Here is a 21,812-nt window from a genome sequence, read left to right as displayed (position 1 = left end):
GGAAGGAGCCGGAGCTTGTGGCAGAGGTTGAGCGGTACCGGCTAGATATAGTCGGACTCACCTCGACACATTGCATTGGCTCTGGAACCCGAGACCTGGAGAGGGGTTGGACACTCTACTTTGCTGGAGTTGCTCCGGGTGAGAGGCGGAGGGTTGGGGTTGGCTTTTTGTTAGCCCCGAGACTCTCTGCCTGTGTGTTGGGGTTTACCCCGGGGGACAAGAGGGTAGCTTCCTTGCGCCTTCGGGTCGGGGAACGGGTCCTGACTGTTGTTTGTGCTTATGGGCCAAATATCAGTTCTGAGTACCCACCCTTTTTGGAGTCCCTGGGACGAGTGCTAGATAGTGCTCCATCAGGGGACTCCATTGTCCTGCTGGGGGACTTCAATGCTCACATGGGCAATGACAGCTTGACCTGGAGGGGTGTGATTGGGAGGAACGGCCCACCTAATCTGAACTCGAGCGGTGTTTTGTTATTGGACTTCTGTGCAAGCCGCAGTTTGGCCATAACGAACACCATGTTCGAACATAAGGATGCCCACCGGTACACTTGGTACCAGGGCAGCCTAGGTCACAGGTCGATGATAGATTTTGTAGTCGTATCATCTGACCTGCGGCCGTATGTTTTGGACACCCGAGTGAAGAGAGGGGCGGAGCTGTCAACTGATCACCACCTGGTGGTGAGTTGGATCAGATGGCAAGGGAACATGCCGCGTAGACCTGGCAGACCCAAACGCATAGTGAGGGTCTGCTGGGAACGCCTGGCAGAAGAACCTGTCAAGACGGTCTTCAACTCCCACCTCCGGCAGAGCTTTGACCACGTCCCGAGAGCAGTGGGGGACATTGAGTCCGAGTGGGCCTTGTTCCACTCTGCGATTGTCGAGGCGGCTGTTGCTCGCTGTGGTCGTAAGGTGGCCGGTGCCAGTCGTGGTGGCAACCCCCGTACCCGCTGGTGGACACCAGAGGTTCGGGGAGCCGTCAGGCTGAAGAAGGAGGCCTACAGGGCGTGGCTGGTCTGTGGGTCTCCGGAGGCAGCAGACAGGTACCGGATAGCCAAGCGGGGTGCAGCAGTGGCAGTTGCCGAGGCAAAATCTCGGGCGTGGGAGGAGTTTGGTGAGGCCATGGAGAAAGACTATCGATCGGCTCCAAAGAGGTTCTGGCAAACTGTCCGGCGCCTCAGGAGAGGAAGGCAGCAACTCGCTCACACTGTTTACAGTGGGGATGGGGAGCTGCTGACGTCAACTGAGGCTATAGTCGGACGGTGGAAGGAATACTTTGAGGAGCTCCTCAATCCCACCAATGCGCATTCCGAGGAGGAACCAGAGCTGGGAGGCCTGGGGATGGACTGTCCGATCTCGGGGGCAGAAGTTGCTGAGGTAGTCAAACAACTACACAGCGGCGGAGCCCCGGGGGCGGATGAGGTTCGTCCTGGGTATCTCAAGGCTATGGATGTTGTAGGGCTGTCATGGTTGACACGTCTCTACAACATTGCGTGGTCATCGGGGGCAGTTCCTAGGGAGTGGCAGACCGGGGTGGTGGTCCCCATCTTTAAGAAGGGTGACCTGAGGGTGTGTTCCAACTATAGGGGGATCACACTCCTCAGCCTCCCGGGAAAGGTCTACGCCAAGGTACTGGAGAGGAGGGTCCGATCGATAGTTGAATCTAAGATAGAGGAGGAGCAATGTGGTTTTCGTCCTGGCCGTGGAACTGTGGACCAGCTCTATACCCTTGCAAGGGTGATGGAGGGGGCATGGGAGTTTGCCCAACCAATCCACATGTGCTTTGTGGATTTGGAGAAGGCTTATGACCGTGTCCCCAGGGGCACCCTGTGGGGGACGCTCCAGGAGTATGGGGTGGGTGGCTTTCTGTTAAGGGCCATTCAGTCCCTTTACCAGAGGAGCGTGAGTTTGGTCCGCATAGCCGGTAGTAAGTCGGACCTGTTCCCAGTGAGGGTTGGACTCCGCCAGGGCTGCCCTTTGTCACCGGTTCTGTTCATCACTTTTATGGACAGAATTTCTATACGCAGCCGTGGTGTGGAGTGTGTCGAGTTTGGTGGCAGGAGAATCTCGTCTCTGCTTTTTGCGGATGATGTGGTCCTCCTAGCTTCATCCAGCTCTGACCTTCAGCTCTTGCTGGGTAGGTTCGCGGCCGAATGTGAAGCGGCTGGGATGAGGATCAGCACCTCCAAATCTGAGACCATGGTTCTCGACCGGAAAAGGGTGGCTTGCCACCTCCGGGTCGGGGGAGAGGTCCTACCTCAAGTGGAGGAGTTTAAGTATCTCGGGGTCTTGTTCACGAGTGAGGGTAGGAGGGATCGGGAGATCGACAGGCGGATTGGTTCGGCGTCTGCAGTGATGCGGACGCTGAGCCGATCTGTCGTGGGGAAGAGGGAGCTGAGCCAGAAAGCCAGGCTCTCGATTTACCGGTCGATCTACGTCCCAATCCTCACCTATGGTCATGAGCTTTGGGTAATGACCGAAAGAACGAGATCGCGGATACAAGCGGCCGAAATGAGTTTCCTCCGTAGGGTGGCCGGGCTCAGCCTTAGAGATAGGGTGAGGAGCTCGGACATTCGGGAGGGACTCGGAGTAGAACCGCTGCTCCTCCGGATCGAAAGGAGCCAGTTGAGGTGGTTTGGGCATCTGGTCAGGATGCCTCCTGGACGCCTCCCCGGGGAGGTGTTTCGGGCATGTCCTGCCGGCAGAAGGCCCCCGGGTCGACACAGGACACGTTGGAGAGGTTACATCTCCAATCTGGTCCGGGAACGCCTTGGGGTCCTGCCGGAGGAGCTGGTGGACAAGGCCGGGGAGAGGACGGCCTGGAGCTCCCTAATTGGGATGCTGCCCCCGCGACCCGGACCCAGATAAGCGGAGGAAGATGAAGACGAAGACAAATAATTTATTACATATCCACCTTGGTGGATAACATGCATTCTGAACATGAAATATGTTGGCTTGGCTTACTGAGGTACAAATGGAGGGACTCAAATGCAATAAAGTCTTCAACAGTTGTGCTTAATAGCAAAAACAAATAAATAACAATTTTGAGTACCTGTCCACTGTAGTGACCATTATGCATCAAAGGGTTAAAAAATGAATGTGTTTGTGAGGAGAGCGATTCAACCGAAACAGCATTCGGGATTTTATTTAGAAACATGACCACCGGAAGTATGTTAGCGTATGTTTGCGTTTTACGTTGAAACCTATCCCGGCCATTCGTTAATTCATTTAGAAAAATTACAACCGTAAGTATTTTAAATGACAACTACATATGAGCTATAGAGAAATAATTGATAGATTTTACGTAATATTTTATATTGAAACCTATCAATTGCAAGCGTAAGTGTGTTTGCCGTTTTATTTTGTAATGTAGCCCGTGCATTTCCCGTCCTGACAGTGGAGCCTCCACCGGAAACAGCCTGACAGTGGAGGTCTGCAGCTAGGTGCTCTTGCACAGCTCTGTTACCATTAACAGTCTACAGAGCCCCTGATGGGTCCCTAACCATGGTCCTTGAGGGACACACTCCTGAATGTTTTAGATCATTTTCACCTAATTTTAATTATCAGGTCAAAAACAGGCTGGGAAGTGTTGAAGACAGCAAATAAACCACTGAAGAATTTAATTTTACATCAAAATGCTTCAAAATTAATATTTAACCTCCTGAGACCTGAATTTGTATTTGGTGTGATTAAAAAGAAAAAACACTTCAGGCCATTACAGATGAGTTAACTCACAAACGTGAACAAAAAAGTAAATAAATTAAAATGCTGACAAACTTCCCAAAAAAAAAAAAAAGAAAAATAAAAAATCTAAGCTTAGAGTCAATATCAAGAGTCGTAAAATAACATAAAAAATGTTTAAGTTGAAGAGAATTAAATATTATAGTGAGGAAGAAGAAGAAAATATCATTTCTGTAGCGCCTCTCAAGTTAAAAATCACGAGGCGCTTCAAGAAGACATTGATAGTGTATAGTGCAAGAAGACATTGATAGTGCATAGTGCAAGAAGACATTGATAGTGTATAGTGCAAGAAGACATTGATAGTGTATAGTGCAAGAAGACATTGATAGTGTATAGTGCAAGAAGACATTGATAGTGTATAGTGCAAGAAGACATTGATAGTGTATAGTGCAAGAAGACATTTATAGTGTATAGTGCAAGAAGACATTGATAGTGTATAGTGCAAGAAGACATTGATAGTGCATAGTGCAAGAAGACATTGATAGTGCATAGTGCAAGAAGACATTGATAGTGCATAGTGCAAGAAGACATTGATAGTGTATAGTGCAAGAAGACATTGATAGTGCATAGTGCAAGAAGACATTGATAGTGTATAGTGCAAGAAGACATTGATAGTGCATAGTGCAAGAAGACATTGATAGTGCATAGTGCAAGAAGACACTGATAGTGTATAGTGCAAGAAGACATTGATAGTGTATAGTGCAAGAAGACATTGATAGTGTATAGTGCAAGAAGACATTGATAGTGTATAGTGCAAGAAGACATTGATAGTGTATAGTGCAAGAAGACATTGATAGTGTATAGTGCAAGAAGACATTGATAGTGCATAGTGCAAGAAGACATTGATAGTGTATAGTGCAAGAAGACATTGATAGTGTATAGTGCAAGAAGACATTGATAGTGTATAGTGCAAGAAGACATTGATAGTGTATAGTGCAAGAAGACATTGATAGTGCATAGTGCAAGAAGACATTGATAGTGTATAGTGCAAGAAGACATTGATAGTGTATAGTGCAAGAAGACATTTATAGTGTATAGTGCAAGAAGACATTGATAGTGTATAGTGCAAGAAGACATTGATAGTGTATAGTGCAAGAAGACATTGATAGTGTATAGTGCAAGAAGACATTGATAGTGTATAGTGCAAGACATTGATAGTGCATAGTGCAAGAAGACATCGATAGTGTATAGTGCAAGAAGACATCGATAGTGTATAGTGCAAGAAGACATTGACCACGTGTGTGGATACAGGGTCTTAGGAGGGTAAAAATGTCTGAAAACAGTAAGAAAAGGTGGCGAATAATCAGATAAGTTTCTATATAATAAACAGTTTTAAGATCACGCGGTTACGTTATCGAGAGCCGATGACTCCCAAACAGCAGCAACACGACTGAATCTGCATTAGCACGAGGTTAATAATAAAGCTTCACACCACACTCCTAACATCTAAATCATGCCAGCCGTGGTTCTCCAGCTGCATTTAATGGTCATTTTGGGTTAGGTGGAAAAGGGGACGGAGCTACAAAAGCAGCCAATGCACAAAGTGACACAGCAGCTCGTCACGACCAAAACTAGCCAATCGTCACCTTCTGCGCTGGCAGGAATCAGCCAATCAGAGCGTGCAGCAATGGAAACTTGAAACAGGCTGAACAAAATGAAGTGAATGAGACGGAGGAAAATGGATTTGGCGGAGAAAAGAGGCGATGAAAGAAGAAAAGGTGTGTTCATAATTACATAAATATGATTATTATTATTATTAATAATATAAGACACCACTTCAATCATAATTCAAAAATTTAAATGATCACATTAATTACCATTTACATGATGTCATACAAAAACAGTTCATAAAATAAAATTACAAAAAGTCATTTTTTAATCTGGCTTGTTTTTCTGATTTACTGCACTTTTCAAAAAGCTGGAAGGTCAAATGTTGTTTTCAAAAGCTCCAAATTATTTCAAAAGAGGTAAAGAACTGAGTTTAATCAAAAATTGAAGAATTTGAGATAAGATGAGAGGTAAATAAATAAAAATAAAAATGTGCAGCAGGATAAGTTGTAAAGTAAATATGCTTAAATTAATACTTGACGGTATTATTTACTCACATTTAAATTAAAAAGACATGAATATCTAGAATATAAAAAGTGACATTACTAAAATACACAAACTTTATTTGACCAACAATACTAAATTAAAAATACTGTCGCGGCATTTCCTTTGCACGTGTCTGTTATGCAGAGGTAAGAAGGTAACATGAGTGTGATATTCATATTTCAACACTCTTGTCGTAAGTTTAGCTTCAGGGTTAAAGTCGGGACAAGTCCCAGGTCGATGTGCTAAACCAAACCGGCGTGGTTTTCTGCACAGCCGCCGGGAACGAGCCCACATGAGTCAGAAAAGTGCCCAGAGGGTTGCTATAGCCACCAAATTATACATATCACATTTGAGACGGTGTGTTTTAAAGGAACGTTCTGCTGTCTTTAAGTTTGGTTGCACCCATATGAGTAAGTGTCTTACCTGCAGGAGGCAGCATTCAGATGATCTCCGTTTGGAGAATCAGGAAGTAAAAGGCAAATCTCACAGCTTTTGGACCAGAATTACAGCACTGAGTTTAGCCTAACATGCTAATTGTGTTTAATTGTGATAATAAATACCGACAATATTTCTGATGGTGTTGCCTCTCTGAGTCGATGACTGAACATGGTGCTCTGGATCCTCCTGAATAGGTCCTGACTTCCAGCTACTGCAGGTGAGACACTCACTAAACTAAACTAACCCTTTACCTTTTTATCTGTTCAGTAAGAACCTAATCAAGAATAGCATCGATTTAAAATACCGATGGTGACTGTAGACACTAAAATGGAAGAACTTCTGTAATTATTTGGTGTTAAATTGATTCTTAACGGGCTTTACAAGAGAAGCCACCCACATGTAGGTAAACCTGACAGCACCCCCCTACACCCGCTGGAGACCGAGGAGCTGCTGCTGCTGCTGGACCAGCTGGGGCTCCTGGTAGATCTGTCCCAACATCTCATGCATCATGCAGAGCAGAGGACAGCCCAGGCTCAGCAGCTCAAATAGGAACAGGTAGTCGTGTGAGCAGCTCCTGACGTGGGACCCCGCGGCTGTGAAAGACTCACACACACTTCCCAACAGCCGTCGGGGCAACGCACACACAGCCCGACTAGCGCGCCTCGGCCAGCTCAAACCTCGCCTAAGCAAGGAAACCAGGGTACCTGTAGGTTGGGCGCCGCCTGTGGAGGGGTAGATCCCGCCGTCCAGAGACGAGGGTTTGATGCTGCTTTGGTCTTCCTGGAAATGTCAGAGGGCAAAATGTCATTATTTACAAAATCAATCAAATTAAACGGATCCTGGACTAAAAGAATCTGTAATGATGTTACACATATAAATATTCTCACAAAACTAGGATTTATTAGAGGAAAGTAAATTAAAATCAACATTTTTGCTAGTTTTTCATCCATATCTGGATTTTTTTAAACCTTTATTTGTTTTAATGAATACATTTTTGTTCTTTTCTACGCTCCTCCAGCAGCAGCTGGGAGGTGGTTCTATACGACTTTCCCTGGTTGTGATGTCACAAAAAGGGACAAATCATTTCTAAAACTAAACACTGACATAAAACGGATTGGCAGTTTATTCATGTCTGGAGTAGAAACCCACATGGCGGTTGGATACTTTGTCCCCTTTAAAAACAAACAAACATATAATCTCTGTTGTCTCTCACCGTTCTCCTTCTGAACCGGCCCAGATGACAGCTGGACCGGCGCTGGGCGTAATGCATCTTACAGTAGAATTTAACTGCAAAACAAAGAAATCACAGTAAACAACTGTTACCAGACTGTTTGCAGAATTTAGGTGAGGGCACTAACTAGGACGCACCCTCCCGAGAGTCGAAGCTGTGTCCTCCCAGTCGGAGCGTGCAGTTACAGACGTCACAGCGGAAACACTCGCGATGGAAGAAGAAACCCTCAGCGCTGAGTCTCTCCATCACGTAGACCCGTTTGGTGCAGAAGTGGCAGACGTCGCTGCCGCCGAGCCCAGCAGCAACATCTCTACGCCCCACACACTGACGGAAACAAAACAGTGGGAGAGGCTGAATCACGACCTAGATGAGGATGAGGATATTCCTGCTTCGTGGTCAGTTTAAGGGTCTTTTTACTCCTGCAGAAGCTTAAAGAAAACAAAATGAGAAAACCAGCAGACCAAATCCTGTAGACCAGCAAGCATCTCCATTAGAAAAACTGAACACTGGTGAGAACAATAATCGCCCGGGCTAGTAGAGATCACACACACCTCCCTAAAACGGAGGACTAAATCTGTTTTAGTTTTGTTATTAAGTGCAACGACAAGTTTGCTGCCCTGTGCAACTTCCAGTTTAAAGATGATCAAACTTTTTTCAAACGGGGACTCGTCCTCTCGCCCTCCTGCTGCTGCAAAGTTAAGCCTAAATGTCCTGTATACAAAATCCATGGGATGTATTTATTTACTTATATAGGAAAATCAATAATTACAGCTACAATTATTAGAAAAATACACACACGGATATTCTTTACAAGAAAGGGGTGGGGCTAAAACATAAATTCTGCAGCCAGCCACTAGGGGGGATGTAGGCTAATTCGTGAGATTTGCTTGCAGAAATGTGAAAAAAACTAATGGAGGAATTCTGATTGGATAGATTTCCATACATATATATAGACGTTGAAACCTCTGCTAGCTGGGTTATGAGTTATAATCATATGCACAGACTGATAAAACTTCCTGAACTAGGGCTGAACGATTAATTGCATATGGAATTAAATTGCGATGTGACAAAAGGAGATTTTCTAATCGCAAAGGCTGCGATTTGACTGGCAGTGAGTGGTTAGCACAATGCTAATATACATTGAAAAACCCATAGAGATGCTAATGCTAATATCGCCGATTACATTCGTACAAATTACGAATTAGGAACTTGCCAAATTATTACATTTGGAGTCTAATAAAAAATAAAAACTGTTATTAGTCAAATAAGTACAGACAGATATTTTAGTAAAGCTAGAAAATTGTAAGAGATTTTGAATCCACTGGCTAGCAGCTATGAACGAAATTGAACTACGGAAGCTCTGCATGGACAAAACGTCAAAAACTCTAAAATCAAAATACTTCAATAAATGGGACACACTTCCTGCAAATCAATTTTCACAGTTGATGCCAATACCTATGGTCCTTCAATGGATGTGCTCCTGGCTGCAAAGCATTGCACCTTAAAATACAAAATTTTGTTTTTACTTGTGTTTATGTAGACAAATAAACAAGTTGATATATATGTAGATAAATATGTAGATACATAACCTTGTTTATATTCAGTACAAGTTACATAGATTTTATATATTTTTTGCTTCCGTTAGTTGAAAAATGAGAAAAGCCCCTTGAGAAAATAATCGTGAACTAAATCGCAATTGCAAGATTGAAGAAAAAAATCGCAATTAGATTATTTCCCAAAATCGTTCAGCCCTATCGTGAACACGATCAAAGTAGAAGCTGGATGTTGAATCACCTCAAGCTCTCACCATGTCCTTGCATGCCTCAAAACCACAACATTAGTAGTTTATTATGAAAGCCGGGGCGGCCGGGGTTAGATCTGTCAGCGCCCGCGATCAGCTTACCGGCATGGCACCGGGCCTGTGGTCTGTCTCATAAAGGATGGCCAGCATCTGAGCTTTAGCATCTATAGCTGAAGATACCTTTCCAACGGTGCGCTAATGTTACAGCCGGGAAGGAAGGAAGGAAATCACAGAAAAAGCGTGAATTATGACTCAGCTTTTAGTCACTAGAGTGTATGTGGAGCGATGGATTGTTTGTACCTCTTTACTGTAACTAGGCGCTGCAGAGGGACAGCTCTCAGAGCGAACTACGGCTTTTCTGGCGCCTTCGTCGTCGCAGCACACAGTACGCTAAACGAACACCAGAATGAGCATCACTAAGATGATTCAAGCCAGAAGATTTAGACTCAAAACCCCAAATCTTATTGCATCACCAAATATAAATATTGCTCTTTTTGTCGCAGCTGGGGATTTGTGGGTGATTTAGGTCACATAAACGAAGCTTTAGAAGCTTTAACTCGTTCATTTTGATTTTAATTGGAAAAATCAAAATATAGAACAAAAAAACGTTCAGTAACTTTAGGAAATGTGTAAAAAAAAAAAAAAAGACTTTTAGGGGATTTTTATTCAGTGTGACCAAAATAAATGTTACACCCAGATCTGGTTTAAAGTAGTTTACGTCCAGGTAGTTAGTTACAGATTAGAAAGCCAAGCCTGAGAGAAAAAGATGCTCTAGTTGCTGTAACTAGTTATACTTAACTAGTTGTTGTCTATATGAGCGTGGTAAACTTGACACTATTGATTTATTGATGTGGAAGTCTCTGATTGGTTGGTTTGTTTATTTCACTGCAGAGCTTGTGTGATGACTGTTGCTTTGAATACTCGGTTTGTAAAACAATGCAACACTAGAATATCATTCATTAATATCTATTGAGTTCGGTTAGGGTCATGCACATTTTACCTTCACATGATCCTTTTCAGATCGTTCTATTTCTGCCCCGCTCGTGCGCTTTTCCTGGTTTTCCGCTCTATTCTTTATTCTCTCGTTTCTCAGCTCAGCATCACAACAATCAAAGCAAACCGATGGAGTGGGAGGAGGCGTTTCCTCGCTGGAGGTGAGGGAATCTGAGTGATGGGGAGCTGATGGAGGTAAAGCCGAGTGAATGAGAGTCTGTTCTTTATGTTGGGAGATGGACGGGACAGAGGAGAAACTGGCATGAGCAGAGGGATCGGGGACGGGGTGGACCACCGGGTACGAGCTGGACTGCTTACTCTCCGACAGGGGAGCAGGAGGGGGGAAAGAGGGAGGAGGTGATGGAGAAGGAGGAGCAGAGAGTTCCACCTACAGAAGTAGAGTCAGACAGACGTTGGAGAGCAAAGGGAATAAACCAAAAAAGGAAACAAAGGTTTTTTTTAACACGCACAAAATAAAGAAACAAATTTTTTTAGCAAAATCCTCAAAAAATTAGGAGTAAATCTAATCCTCAAATAAATGAGAGGCCAGCAGCAGATTTTAACGCCACATTTAGAGCTGAAGCCGTTATTTTGACCATTCTCTGATACAGAACCTGTGAACCAGAACCAGCAGCAGATGGCTTATTGGACCCATGAAACATGGAGGAGAGGAGGACAGCTCTCTCTTTTATACTCTTTCCTGAGAATTCTCTAGTGGAAAACTTCCGGTTTTTCCTCTGAAGAGAAAACGGGAGGTGGTTAAAGAGAGGACTAAACACGGATAAAAGGTTTCAGACGTGGGAGGAAGTTCACCTGCTGCTCAGGGGCCGGATCAGCATCCGGAGGACAAAGAGCAGAAACATTATGGGAATGGGGAGAGGTGCATTCTGGGAGATGAAGCTCAGGGGCAAGAGGGCTCGGAGAGCGAGAAGCACCTAAAGGACTTTTAGAAGGTGATGGCGATCGACTGTGGCTGCTCCAGTGGTGAGAAAGTTCAGGAGAGGAAAGGAAACTGGCCTGTTGGACCACAGAATTGGGATTCTCCAGCAAACGAAGGTAAACAGAAGGCTGGAAACCAGTAAAGGAAGAGAGCAGAAGAAGGATGAGATGAATACAAGTTAAGTGGTTAAAGAGAAGACAGAAGAGTTTGGTTCATACCTGCCACTTAGGGCGAGGGAGAGGAAGAGGAGGAGGAGGAGGAGGAAGGTCTTTGGGTTTGGCAAAACGGGGGTTTAATTCTTCCTCCTCCTTTTCCTCATCATCCTCCTCTGAGGATGACGAGGGGGTGGAAGGAGACAGAGGAGAAGAAGATGAACTGAGTGGGTCTTCAGACTGCTACGAGAATGGGAGAGGAGAGAAGACAAGGGGAGAGGAGAGGAGAGGAGAGGAGAGGGGATGAGGGGAGAGGAGAGGAGACGAGGAGAAAACAGGAGAGCATAGAGGAAAAGACAGGAGAGGAGACAAGGGGAGAGGACAGGAGAGGAGGAGAGGAGACGAGGGGAGAGGAGAAAGAGAAGAGGAGAAAATAGGAGAGCATAGAGGAGAAGACAGGAGATGAGAGGAGAGGGGATGAGGGGAGAGGAGAGGAGGAGAGGAGAGGAGAGGAGAGGAGGAGAGGAGAGAAGACGAGAGGAGAGGAGAGGAGAGGAGAGGAGAGGAGAGGGGATGAGGGGAGAGGAGAGGAGACGAGGAGAAAACAGGAGAGCATAGAGGAAAAGACAGGAGAGGAGACAAGGGGAGAGGACAGGAGAGGAGGAGAGGAGACGAGGGGAGAGGAGAAAGAGAAGAGGAGAAAATAGGAGAGCATAGAGGAGAAGACAGGAGATGAGAGGAGAGGGGATGAGGGGAGAGGAGAGGAGAGGAGAGGAGAGGAGAGGAGAGGAGAGGAGAGGAGGAGAGGAGAGAAGACAAGGGGAGAGGAGAGGAGAGGAGAGGAGAGGGGATGAGGGGAGAGGAGAGGAGACGAGGAGAAAACAGGAGAGCATAGAGGGAAAAGACAGGAGAAGAGACAAGGGGAGAGGACAGGAGAGGAGGAGAGGAGACGAGGGGAGAGGAGAAAGAGAAGAGGAGAAAATAGGAGAGCATAGAGGAGAAGACAGGAGATGAGAGGAGAGGGGATGAGGGGAGAGGAGAGGAGAGGAGAGGAGAGGAGAGGAGAGGAGGAGAGGAGAGGAGAGGAGAGGAGGAGAGGAGAGGAGAGGAGACGAGGGGAGAGGAGAAAGAGAAGAGGAGAAAATAGGAGAGCATAGAGGAGAAGACAGGAGATGAGAGGAGAGGGGATGAGGGGAGAGGAGATGAGGGGAGAGGAGAGGAGATGAGGGGAGAGGAGAAGGTGTTGAAAGTAAAATAATTAATTCAGCAGAAATTATTTTGATGCAGCTGTAAAAGAAAAATGTCATGATTAATTAAAACAAAATTATATAAAATAATAATGATGATGTCATTCCTGTATTATTTCTGAGGCTAAAATCTTAGTTTATCTAAATCATTAAAAAAAACACCAGACTCACTAAAACCAACTCACTAGCAAAAGTTTTTAATGAAAGCAAATAAAAAAACACACAAAATAAACGTAAAAATAGACGCGCCTCAGCACACAGGAAATAAAGAAAGGTTTAATGTTTTAACAAAAATCATTCTTAGTCCGTATCACCAAGTTTCTAAGCAGCATCCTCTCTTTGGCTTCAGGAACAGATTCTCACCTTTGCTGTTGAGGAGTTCTCAAATTTGGCCAGAAGCTGCGTGGTCATGGAGCGGACCTTGTTCTCGCGCAGCTCCCCATCTTCACCAGCAGGAGGCGCACTGTGGCAGGACAACTGAGGAGGTGAAGGAGGGATTTGGACTCTAATTCAAACTTCAAAAAGAGCTCCTTTACTCAGATTTTAGTTCAGTTTACAAACCGACCTCTGAGAGGTAATTGTTGCCTTTCCGTCGCCGCTTGTTGACCAAATCATCTTCTAGTTTCTTCTCATCCTGTGATGGAGGAGAGAGAAAACAAAGATCTTCTTCCTCTCTTAGATAAAAGTCAAGTTTATTCATCCTTTAAGGAAATTAATGAAGTCTTAAAAGAATAAAATCAACTGAAAATGATGAAATCTGAATTTTGCACATGCAGATTTAAAACATGTATTTATTTTACCCTGGGTGTCCTCTTCCTGGGCTGAGGCAGGTTCAGAAGTCTGTGGTTGGTTTTAGACGGATTCTCTTCACCGTTTTCATCTGATTCTTTACAAACTGGAAGATAAACACAATAGAAGTACAGATTTAAAACAACTACAAAAGAAGTAAATGCATATGACTGGATCATTCATGAACCTAAATAACAATGGTTATTAGGCAGTTTTGCTTGCTTTTAGCACCCCCTAGTGACCGTTGTTAATTATCTGTGGTTAAACCAAAAGCGAAACCTACCTCCTCGCTAGGGCTGCACGATATTAGGAAAACCTGCGATATTCGATAACAGTGCTTAATATTGCGATATCGATATTATTCACGATAAATGAACAAATAATAAAGTATGCAGTGTTAATGTCGTCTGGCGTGTGACATCTGCTCTGGGTTCAAAGCAAACAAAAACTAATGCATGAATTCCATTACAACATAACATTTTTATAGCAAAAATATGCAGCTGCACCTGCTACTGTATTAGCAGCTGCACCTGCTGCTGTATTAGCAGCTGCACCTGCTACTGTATTAGCAGCCGCACCCGCTACTGGATTAGCAGCTGCACCTGCTGCTGTATTAGCAGCTGCACCTGCTGCTGTATTAGCAGCCGCACCCGCTGCTGTATTAGCAGCGGTACCTGCTGCTGTATTAGCGGCTGCACCTGCTACTGTATTAGCAGCTGCACCTGCTGCTGTATTAGCAGCTGTACCTGCTACTGTATTAGCAGCTGCACCTGCTACTGTATTAGCAGCTGCACCTGCTACTGTATTAGCAGCTGCACCTGCTACTGTATTAGCAGCTGCACCTGCTACTGTATTAGCAGCTGCACCTGCTACTGTATTAGCAGCTGCACCTGCTACTGTATTAGCAGCTGCACCTGCTACTGTATTAGCAGCTGCACCTGCTACTGTATTAGCAGCTGCACCTGCTACTGTATTAGCGGCTGCACCTGCTGCTGTATTAGCAGCTGCACCTGCTACTGTATTAGCGGCTGCACCTGCTACTGTATTAGCAGCAAAACAACAAACTGCATGCATGCAGTTTCTCAGTGACTTTAAAACATCACCACCACCATAAAACTTTTTCTGACGCTCCAAATACAGAAAAACATCCCTTACCAGGGTTTTTGAATAAATAAAAAAATCTGAAAATAAGTTTAAATGTTAAATAATAGTTAACATCACTTAAACGCAACAGCAAATTCTCTCATTGCTACTGAACATTTTCTCCACATATGTGGTTATGATATAAGGCTGTTGCTGCAACTGGGAAGTGATCTGTGCTGGGCCAAACTAGGAGAATATTAAGATTTTCTGAGGGAAAAACAATTGTCTACCTTTCAGAAGAGGAACTGGCAAAAAACTACATGGAAAATATGTGAAAACGTTTGTTTTTAACCCCAAATTGAACAAGTTTACCTAGATCTTAAAAAGCAGCTCAGATGATGAAACTGCAACTATGATTCTGATAAGCTAACAAATTGAACTAAGACAACCGGCTAGCAGAGCTTCTGACTGACCGTTTATGTGCAGCAGCAAATCAACTATCCTGATTAACAAGGTTATAAAAGCTCATAAATGAAAAATCACTTTGAGGTGTGGGGGAACTTTTCCAGGCCCTCTTTAGCAGGGTGGGACTGGGAGGAGAGTGCTGTAGCCTTTTAGCTGGAAGCTAACCGGAGCCTGGGGCTAACACTAGCGACATGAAGGTGGGTTGGTTCACCAGCACGTGTCGGAGTCAGCCCGGTAAAAATGATTAACGACACCGAGCGGACTCACGTTCACGTTTGAAAGCAGCGCTGATTCCAGAAACCTCAGCACAAAGTGCGTTTGTTGCTCTGAGCCAGCATGACGAACAAGGGAACGGCGACGCTAACTCAGTTTGGATGTTGCGTTCCACCCATCCTAAGGGTCTACGTATTACGTGAACGGACCCATCTGATTGGCCGCATTTCAGAAGGGCTACATTTGATTGGTCAAATAATACTTCCGCGTAAAAAACAGAGCTGGTTTACAAAAAGTTGATGGATGACACGGATGGAAATGTTGAATCAAACATTTATCGCCATTTTTGGCGTGCTATGCGATGGGCCTATCGCACATCCTGTTATCCCGATGACGATAATTTTTCGATATATCGTGCAGCCCTACTCCTCGCTGTGCGTTCACCTTTTTAACACCTTAATCTAACAGCTGAAATGTCTCCTCAGCTTTCATTAGTGTCTGCAGGAGTGATTCATCACTAAATCAAACAAATCCTCTGACATAAGACATGCAGGAAGCAGACTTCAGCTCAAATATGTCAGCTCCCTCCTCCACAACTCCCTCCACAGCAGGGAGCAGCAGCAGCCCGCCGATTCTGAAGCGCGATATTCGGGACGGTGGGGTCTGAGTGTCATCTCATTAACCCTTCCATAACAATCACTCTAAGGCCACTGAAGCGGTACCAAACAGATTCATCCATCCATCTTCTGAACATGCTTGTCCACGCAGGGTCGGGGGTGGTGGTGGGGGGGGGGGGGGGGGGGGGGGGGGCTGGAAGCGAACCCAGGACCTTCTTGCTACAAGGCAACAGCAGATTCATCCAAACTTAAATAAACTGAGAATAAAGTTCTAAAGTTCAGTGAATGTCTTCCATCGCCATCAGGAGCGAGGATTACCGTGGCAACTGTGGGCTCTGCAGCATGTGGAGGTGGTCTGACCTCAGGAGTGCCAGTGATGCGACAGGATGAAGTTCCTCACGCATAGCTCACATAGCAGGCTAACCTGACCACAGTAGTGTAACGCTCAGCTCCAGATAAAGATAAAAACACTGATCTTTGGCATCTGGAGTGTCTTCATTCACACTCGCACACACACTTGAAACATTTTTAAGACGTTTCTGTTTGCTCTGTGTGACTGGATTCCTTTCTCATGAGCTGGAGTCAGATTTTTGAAGCTACAGTTTGTAGTTCTTGCATGGTTGATTAGATTTAGCTTTAAAGGTGTTGAAAACTCAATTATCAATACATTGGCAGTGGTTTCTAGTAGGAATGAAGGCCTTGTAAGGCGTACTCGAGGGAAAAAAAGCCAAGAAGCGCCGGTTTAAGCACACAGCTGGAGGAGAAAGGAGCTTCAGACAACATGATTTGGACCCTTAGTTCCTGATATTTGAATATCTCTCCTCTGATTGGCTAACGGCAATGCGACTCTACCACTGACTCCAGCGTTGATGTTTTATCTCCACAAATAACACAAGCCTGGAGGAGTTCTGCTGTGTGGTGGAGTTGCTAATGCTGACGGTTAGCTTCTACTAGCTGAGACGTTCTCTGCTGTTTCCTGGACGCTTAACCAGCAACAGCCTTCCCCGTCATGAGTCAGGATGGGTGAGTCCATGAGTGTTAAGTGACAGTGTGACGTAGATCTGTCAGGCTTTTCTCATCCTAGAGTTTCACCGTCTGTTTTCTATCAGAAGCTAAAGCAGGAGAACTCAGAGTAACTCAGAGTGACCCATTATAATCAGAAATAATCGTTAAAAACTGTCTTGCAGTCTACACCTTTAAAAGTCCATTAATACTTTAAAAACTGTTCCCTCAGAAGATGATGAACCATTTTGAATTTAAAACAAGTCTTTCGGACAGATCTGCATGAGTGTAAAGACTGACTGTTGTTGAGCGATGACTTCCTGAAGGCCTCGAAGAACTTGGAGAGGTAGAGGACCATCAGCAGCTTGTCCGGTTCAGCCCTCGCAGCCATCTCCTTTCCTGTCGTCACAGGCTGGATGCCGAACTCTCGCTCGGCCACATCGAAAGCCAGCTGGTTGTTCCTCGCCACGTCCTCCTCGTTCAGAGAGTCAAAATCACTGAAATTTTGAAAGAGACAAACGAAAGTTCTGATGTCTCGTGTGGAGCCGAGTATGAGTGATGACTGAATATGTTTAATCAAATTCTTGTTAAATAATGACCAAAATGATTGTGCCTGTAGACCTTTTATCCACAATCCAGGTTGTTAAAAAACAGTAATACATGATCTATTTTGACTGTTTGAATGTTTGAACAGCAGGAAAACACCCACAAACGCATCGTCTCTACGGGAAAACTGAACGCACGACTAAAAGAAAATATCAGGGCTCTGAATGCAGTCCAGCCTGAGGATTAGGAGAGATTTCTCACCACAATATTGGGGAAGGAGTGTTGCAAAATTCTCTCTTAGCTGAAAGGTTTGAAATCACTCCAGAAACTAATGAATGATACGAGATCATATGAAGAAATCTGCCTCTTCATCGGGTTTCTAAATGTGTTCTCACATCAGCTCGGGCCTCTGGCGGTGGACGAGAGCACACAGGGCCAATCCGCTCCTCCAGGAGGACGTGAGGTTAGTGACATCCACCCCTCGGTACCCCTGAGTTTGTTTCTGACACCAGGTCAGCAGGCGGCTGGGTCGGACCTCGGACTCTGCAAGAGAAGAAGTTACTGTGGAGAGTTTGAAGGAACGTTTTCATACCAGAAGGTTCGTTTCTGAAATAGCGCAGACACCGTGACATGCGGGTTATTTGGACTCGAGCCATGAGCGTCTAAAAAGTTGCTCCACTTTCCAAAGTTAAAGCAGCAGAGCAGAAATTCTGCTGTTCTCTTAAAACTGACCTACAGAGAAAATTCACTGCAGCTGTGAACTTTGATGTTCTTGAAAATGAAAAAGTCAAGAAGGTCAAACTCCTAGAACCTCTCCTCAAGAAGATGCACCAATGTGGAAAACTGCAGTAATGTAAAAACATTAATCAGTTCATTAGAACTCTGTCATTCAGCAGAAATAATAATATTGTATTTAAAGTTCAGAGAATCTGCGCCTCTAAATCCAAGACCATGGTCTTGAGTCGGAAAAGGGCAGAATGCCTTCTCCAGGTCAGGGACGAGGTCCTGCCTCAAGTGGAGGAGTTTAGATATCTCAGGGTCTTGTTTGCTGCTCCTCTGCATTGAAAGGAGCCAGTTGAGGTGGTTCGGGCATCTGGTCAGGACGCCTCCCTCGAGAGGTGTTTTGGGCACGTCCTGCTGGCAGAAGGCCCCCGGGTCAACCCAGGACTACCTGGAGGAAATACATCTCTAGGTTGGCCAGGAGCTGGCGGACTTGGCTGGGGAGAGGATTGTCTGGGAGGCCCTACTTGGGATGCTGCCCCCGCAACCCGGACCCCGGATAAGCGGAGGAAGGTGAGGTGAGGGGTCTTGTTCACGAGTGAGGGAAAGATGAAGCAGGGAGCTCACCCCGGACCGTGACAATTCTAAAGTCAGAGCTAATTAGTATGTGTGTTAATCAGCAACACAACATTTACTTTCAGTTAACAAACAATTATGAACGGCTTATTATGATAAAACTCTTCATTTATGGCCTGTTAATGTTAGAATTACGGCATTGGTAATAAGCAGTTAATAAATGCTTAATAATGACTAGTTCAGACTTAGTAGTCCACTAATATGCATATTAATTGGCAGCTAATTAATAGGTTAATTTGTGTTCCCTAAACTATAGTGTTGCCAAAACTTTTTACGACCGACATACTTTTTAATACAGCTTAGCCCATTTTCAGCATATATTTGTAAAGAAAAGAGATAATAAACACAATGTACTTAATACATAATTTATACAATATAATGTGTCGGCTCTCCATCAGATAATTTAAAATATTCAACCTTTTTGGGAAAAGTTTGAAAAAAAAAATCTAAGCAACTAACAGGAATTCTTTGCAAATGAAACTCAAGCCGTGACGTAACCTCATGGTGAAGTGTTTAACTGCTTTGTTCCTGAAGGTAAAACGTGTCCGAGCAGGCCTTTGTGACGTTGGTGTGGTTTTAGGATTTCTGTGCACACCAGGCTTCCTGTATCGCATATGAGTTATTTTATCCAGCTTTATTGTTTGTAACGAGGAGTGTCGTACCTGACTGGGAGGAAACGTTCACAATGACATCATCGCTTTTATCGCCTGCAGGTGAGATTATGTTTAAGCCTTTTTTAGAGGAGTTGTGGGATCAGAGTGGTGACTCACGATGATCAGATTTCAAATCCCCATTTCGTTTGAGAAGCTAGTTGCTCTTACTGATCATTTAAAGTACAAACAACCTGTTAAATCAACATTTTTATGGATGAAAAATGAAGCAGACGAGCTAAAACTCGGCTCTAAGTGAGTAAACGCAGGACCTCCAGGCTCCTTAAACAGCTGATCGGGGTCACCATGAGTCAGCATTCATGGTAGGGTCGTCACGGTGTGAAAATCTAACCTCACGGTTATTGTGACCAAAATTACCACGGTTTTCGGTATTATCGCGGTATTTTTTTAAACGTGTTACATTTTCAGACAACTAAATAAACCCTGTATATCAGGAAAATATTGGTCCTCAGTTTGTGTCTAACTTTTGCCTAAAATGTGTTATTTTGTAATTATGTTGTTTATTTGTTTACATTTTTCCCCTTTAGTCTTTAAAATACCAATATTTGCCCATAACTTCCTATTTGATGTCATCATTTTAAAAATATAAGACCAGATGATACTCAGTACTCAAGTAGCCTTCTAATCAGATACTTTTTTACCCTTACTTGAGTAATAAACCCTATATCAGGAAAATATCGTCCTCGGTTTGTGTCCTTCCAGTGAGCTTTGCAGATGTGGGAAAATGTCATCAGGCAGGAATCATTGTTAAATTCATAATTATTCTCGGAGAGAGACCAGCTCTTATCTGCCCCTGGGAGCCCCGTAATGCATAGCGTCATTTCAACATGGCGGTGTCCGCGACACGGTTTATATGCAGGTAGCGGCGCTGCGGCTGCTTTATATAGCGACTCGTTGCATTCTCCCTCAACCCAAATCCTCGGATCTCGCATTTTAGCTAAAACGCTAACGTTAGCTTGCCTTGCGTTGACTGTAGAGTTGTGGGTGACGGTCACGCAGATGTGTCATGAGATTTGAAGCGTTGCTGCCTTTCACAGACACTTTTTCTGCACGTGCTGCAAACAGGATAGCCGTCTTCTATCAACTGTCCCTCGGCATTCTTCAAATATCCAAAAAATGCCCATACTTCCCACTTTGTTTTCTTTGAGGGATAATAAATGTCCTGAGCGCTGCCGTCTCCTCCTTTGGTCATTATTTCAGCTTTAGCTTCAAGAAAGTTTTGGTTGTAAACAACAAAGTGCGCATGTGCCGCCGGCAACTTCAGCAGATGACACGGTGGCTGGTAAGGGTCACCGCGCCTACACCGCAGCCACGGTAATCCACCGAGATAATATAGTTTTTTAAAAACAAGACGGTTATTATTATTGTCAACTTTTTTACCGGGCTTTACCGCTACACCGGTTACCGTGACAACCCTAATTCACGGTGACCTGCAACAAAGGCATTTTATTTCATTTACAGAGAAACACGTTCATGGATAAAAAAGGCACTTAAGCCTAAAGGATGAACCAACAATGTGGCTGCACATACCGGAAAATGTAGCAAAGAACATTTTGGGATGGAGCGTTAGGCTTTAAGCACTGGAACTTGAGTTAGGAGCTGAAATGTGTCATAAAGAAGGTTAAATAAAGCAAATATGTAAAAAGGCCTCTATAATCGCTGGACGCGTTCATAAACTACTGCAGGGGAAGAGCTTTTCTTGTCATTTGATGGCTGGAGTGGCGTTTGGGGGAAACATTCACCTTTTCTAAACAAGTTAACGGATCTTCGTGTCGGTCCTGCTTTTTCAACCAGACCCGAGTTCTGCTGGCCGCCAATGAACAGGTGACGCACCTGAGGGGAGGAGGAAAAAATGGAAATCAGAGATAAAAGCTGGATTTCAACACAAAAACAGAACAAACCCTGGGTGGGTCTGGAATCTGGTTCTCCCTTCACGAGAATTCGGCCTCCTTCTGTCAGAACCGCATTTCCTCTTTTCTTTTTAAACCTTTACATAAATATTAGCAACCGTTTTAAAATTTAAATGCATCTCATTTGTGATTTATTGTGAAGCAGCGACTTTGAGAAAACTAATTTCCCCATAGGGACATTAAAGTCTCGTACGCGATGGCCTACGTTTGTCCGGCCCGCATACATCCTGGAAGGTTGTTACTGCACAGCTACAGCTATCTGGAAGTAGCCGATTGTCATCAAAGCAGGTCTGCGCTTGCTAGTCGATGAAAAAGGACATATTTGATCTTTAATCCAGTTTTACCATCATGAGCAGATAACTTTTATCGAGACTCACCTGATGAGGACGCACACAGCTGGAGTTGAGGTTGGGGTATCGGGTAGCTGGGTCGATGGAGTACTGCTCAAAGTTTTTACTGATGTTCTCTGGAGTGGTCTGAGGCAGCAGACGGTAAATACTCTCTCTGAGAAAAACACAAAAAGATGT

The 21,812-nt window shown here is 44.5% G+C and overlaps 1 protein-coding gene across 8 annotated transcripts in view; it reads right to left on the bottom strand.

Annotated features, from left to right (window-relative positions):
- Window positions 1–21,812, bottom strand: part of mical2b (microtubule associated monooxygenase, calponin and LIM domain containing 2b) — a 78,207-nt gene that overhangs the window by 13,847 nt on the left and 42,548 nt on the right. For 5 of the 8 annotated variants that reach the window (XM_070550523.1, XM_070550522.1, XM_070550526.1 and 2 more), the window contains exons 10-25: window positions 21,663–21,789; window positions 21,118–21,208; window positions 17,744–17,891; window positions 17,103–17,299; window positions 13,434–13,528; window positions 13,199–13,267; window positions 12,997–13,110; window positions 11,453–11,629; window positions 11,108–11,362; window positions 10,909–11,031; window positions 10,302–10,682; window positions 9,602–9,691; window positions 9,404–9,496; window positions 7,638–7,824; window positions 7,483–7,556; window positions 6,974–7,049 (exon numbers count right to left, since the gene is read on the bottom strand). In XM_070550523.1, the coding sequence (XP_070406624.1) occupies window positions 6,974–7,049; window positions 7,483–7,556; window positions 7,638–7,824; window positions 9,404–9,496; window positions 9,602–9,691; window positions 10,302–10,682; window positions 10,909–11,031; window positions 11,108–11,362; window positions 11,453–11,629; window positions 12,997–13,110; window positions 13,199–13,267; window positions 13,434–13,528; window positions 17,103–17,299; window positions 17,744–17,891; window positions 21,118–21,208; window positions 21,663–21,789 (2,297 nt within the window). Of the gene's footprint in view, window positions 1–5,205; window positions 5,383–6,973; window positions 7,050–7,482; window positions 7,557–7,637; window positions 7,825–9,403; window positions 9,497–9,601; window positions 9,692–10,301; window positions 10,683–10,908; window positions 11,032–11,107; window positions 11,363–11,452; window positions 11,630–12,996; window positions 13,111–13,198; window positions 13,268–13,433; window positions 13,529–17,102; window positions 17,300–17,743; window positions 17,892–21,117; window positions 21,209–21,662; window positions 21,790–21,812 lie in introns of those variants that run through there. The other 3 variants (XM_070550530.1, XM_070550524.1, XM_070550528.1) reach the window with 3 other exon arrangements.

This window comes from Nothobranchius furzeri, chromosome 4, assembly GCF_043380555.1.
Source record: "Nothobranchius furzeri strain GRZ-AD chromosome 4, NfurGRZ-RIMD1, whole genome shotgun sequence".
Classification (NCBI taxonomy): domain Eukaryota; kingdom Metazoa; phylum Chordata; class Actinopteri; order Cyprinodontiformes; family Nothobranchiidae; genus Nothobranchius; species Nothobranchius furzeri.
This window is presented reverse-complemented; position numbering and strand designations above follow the sequence as displayed.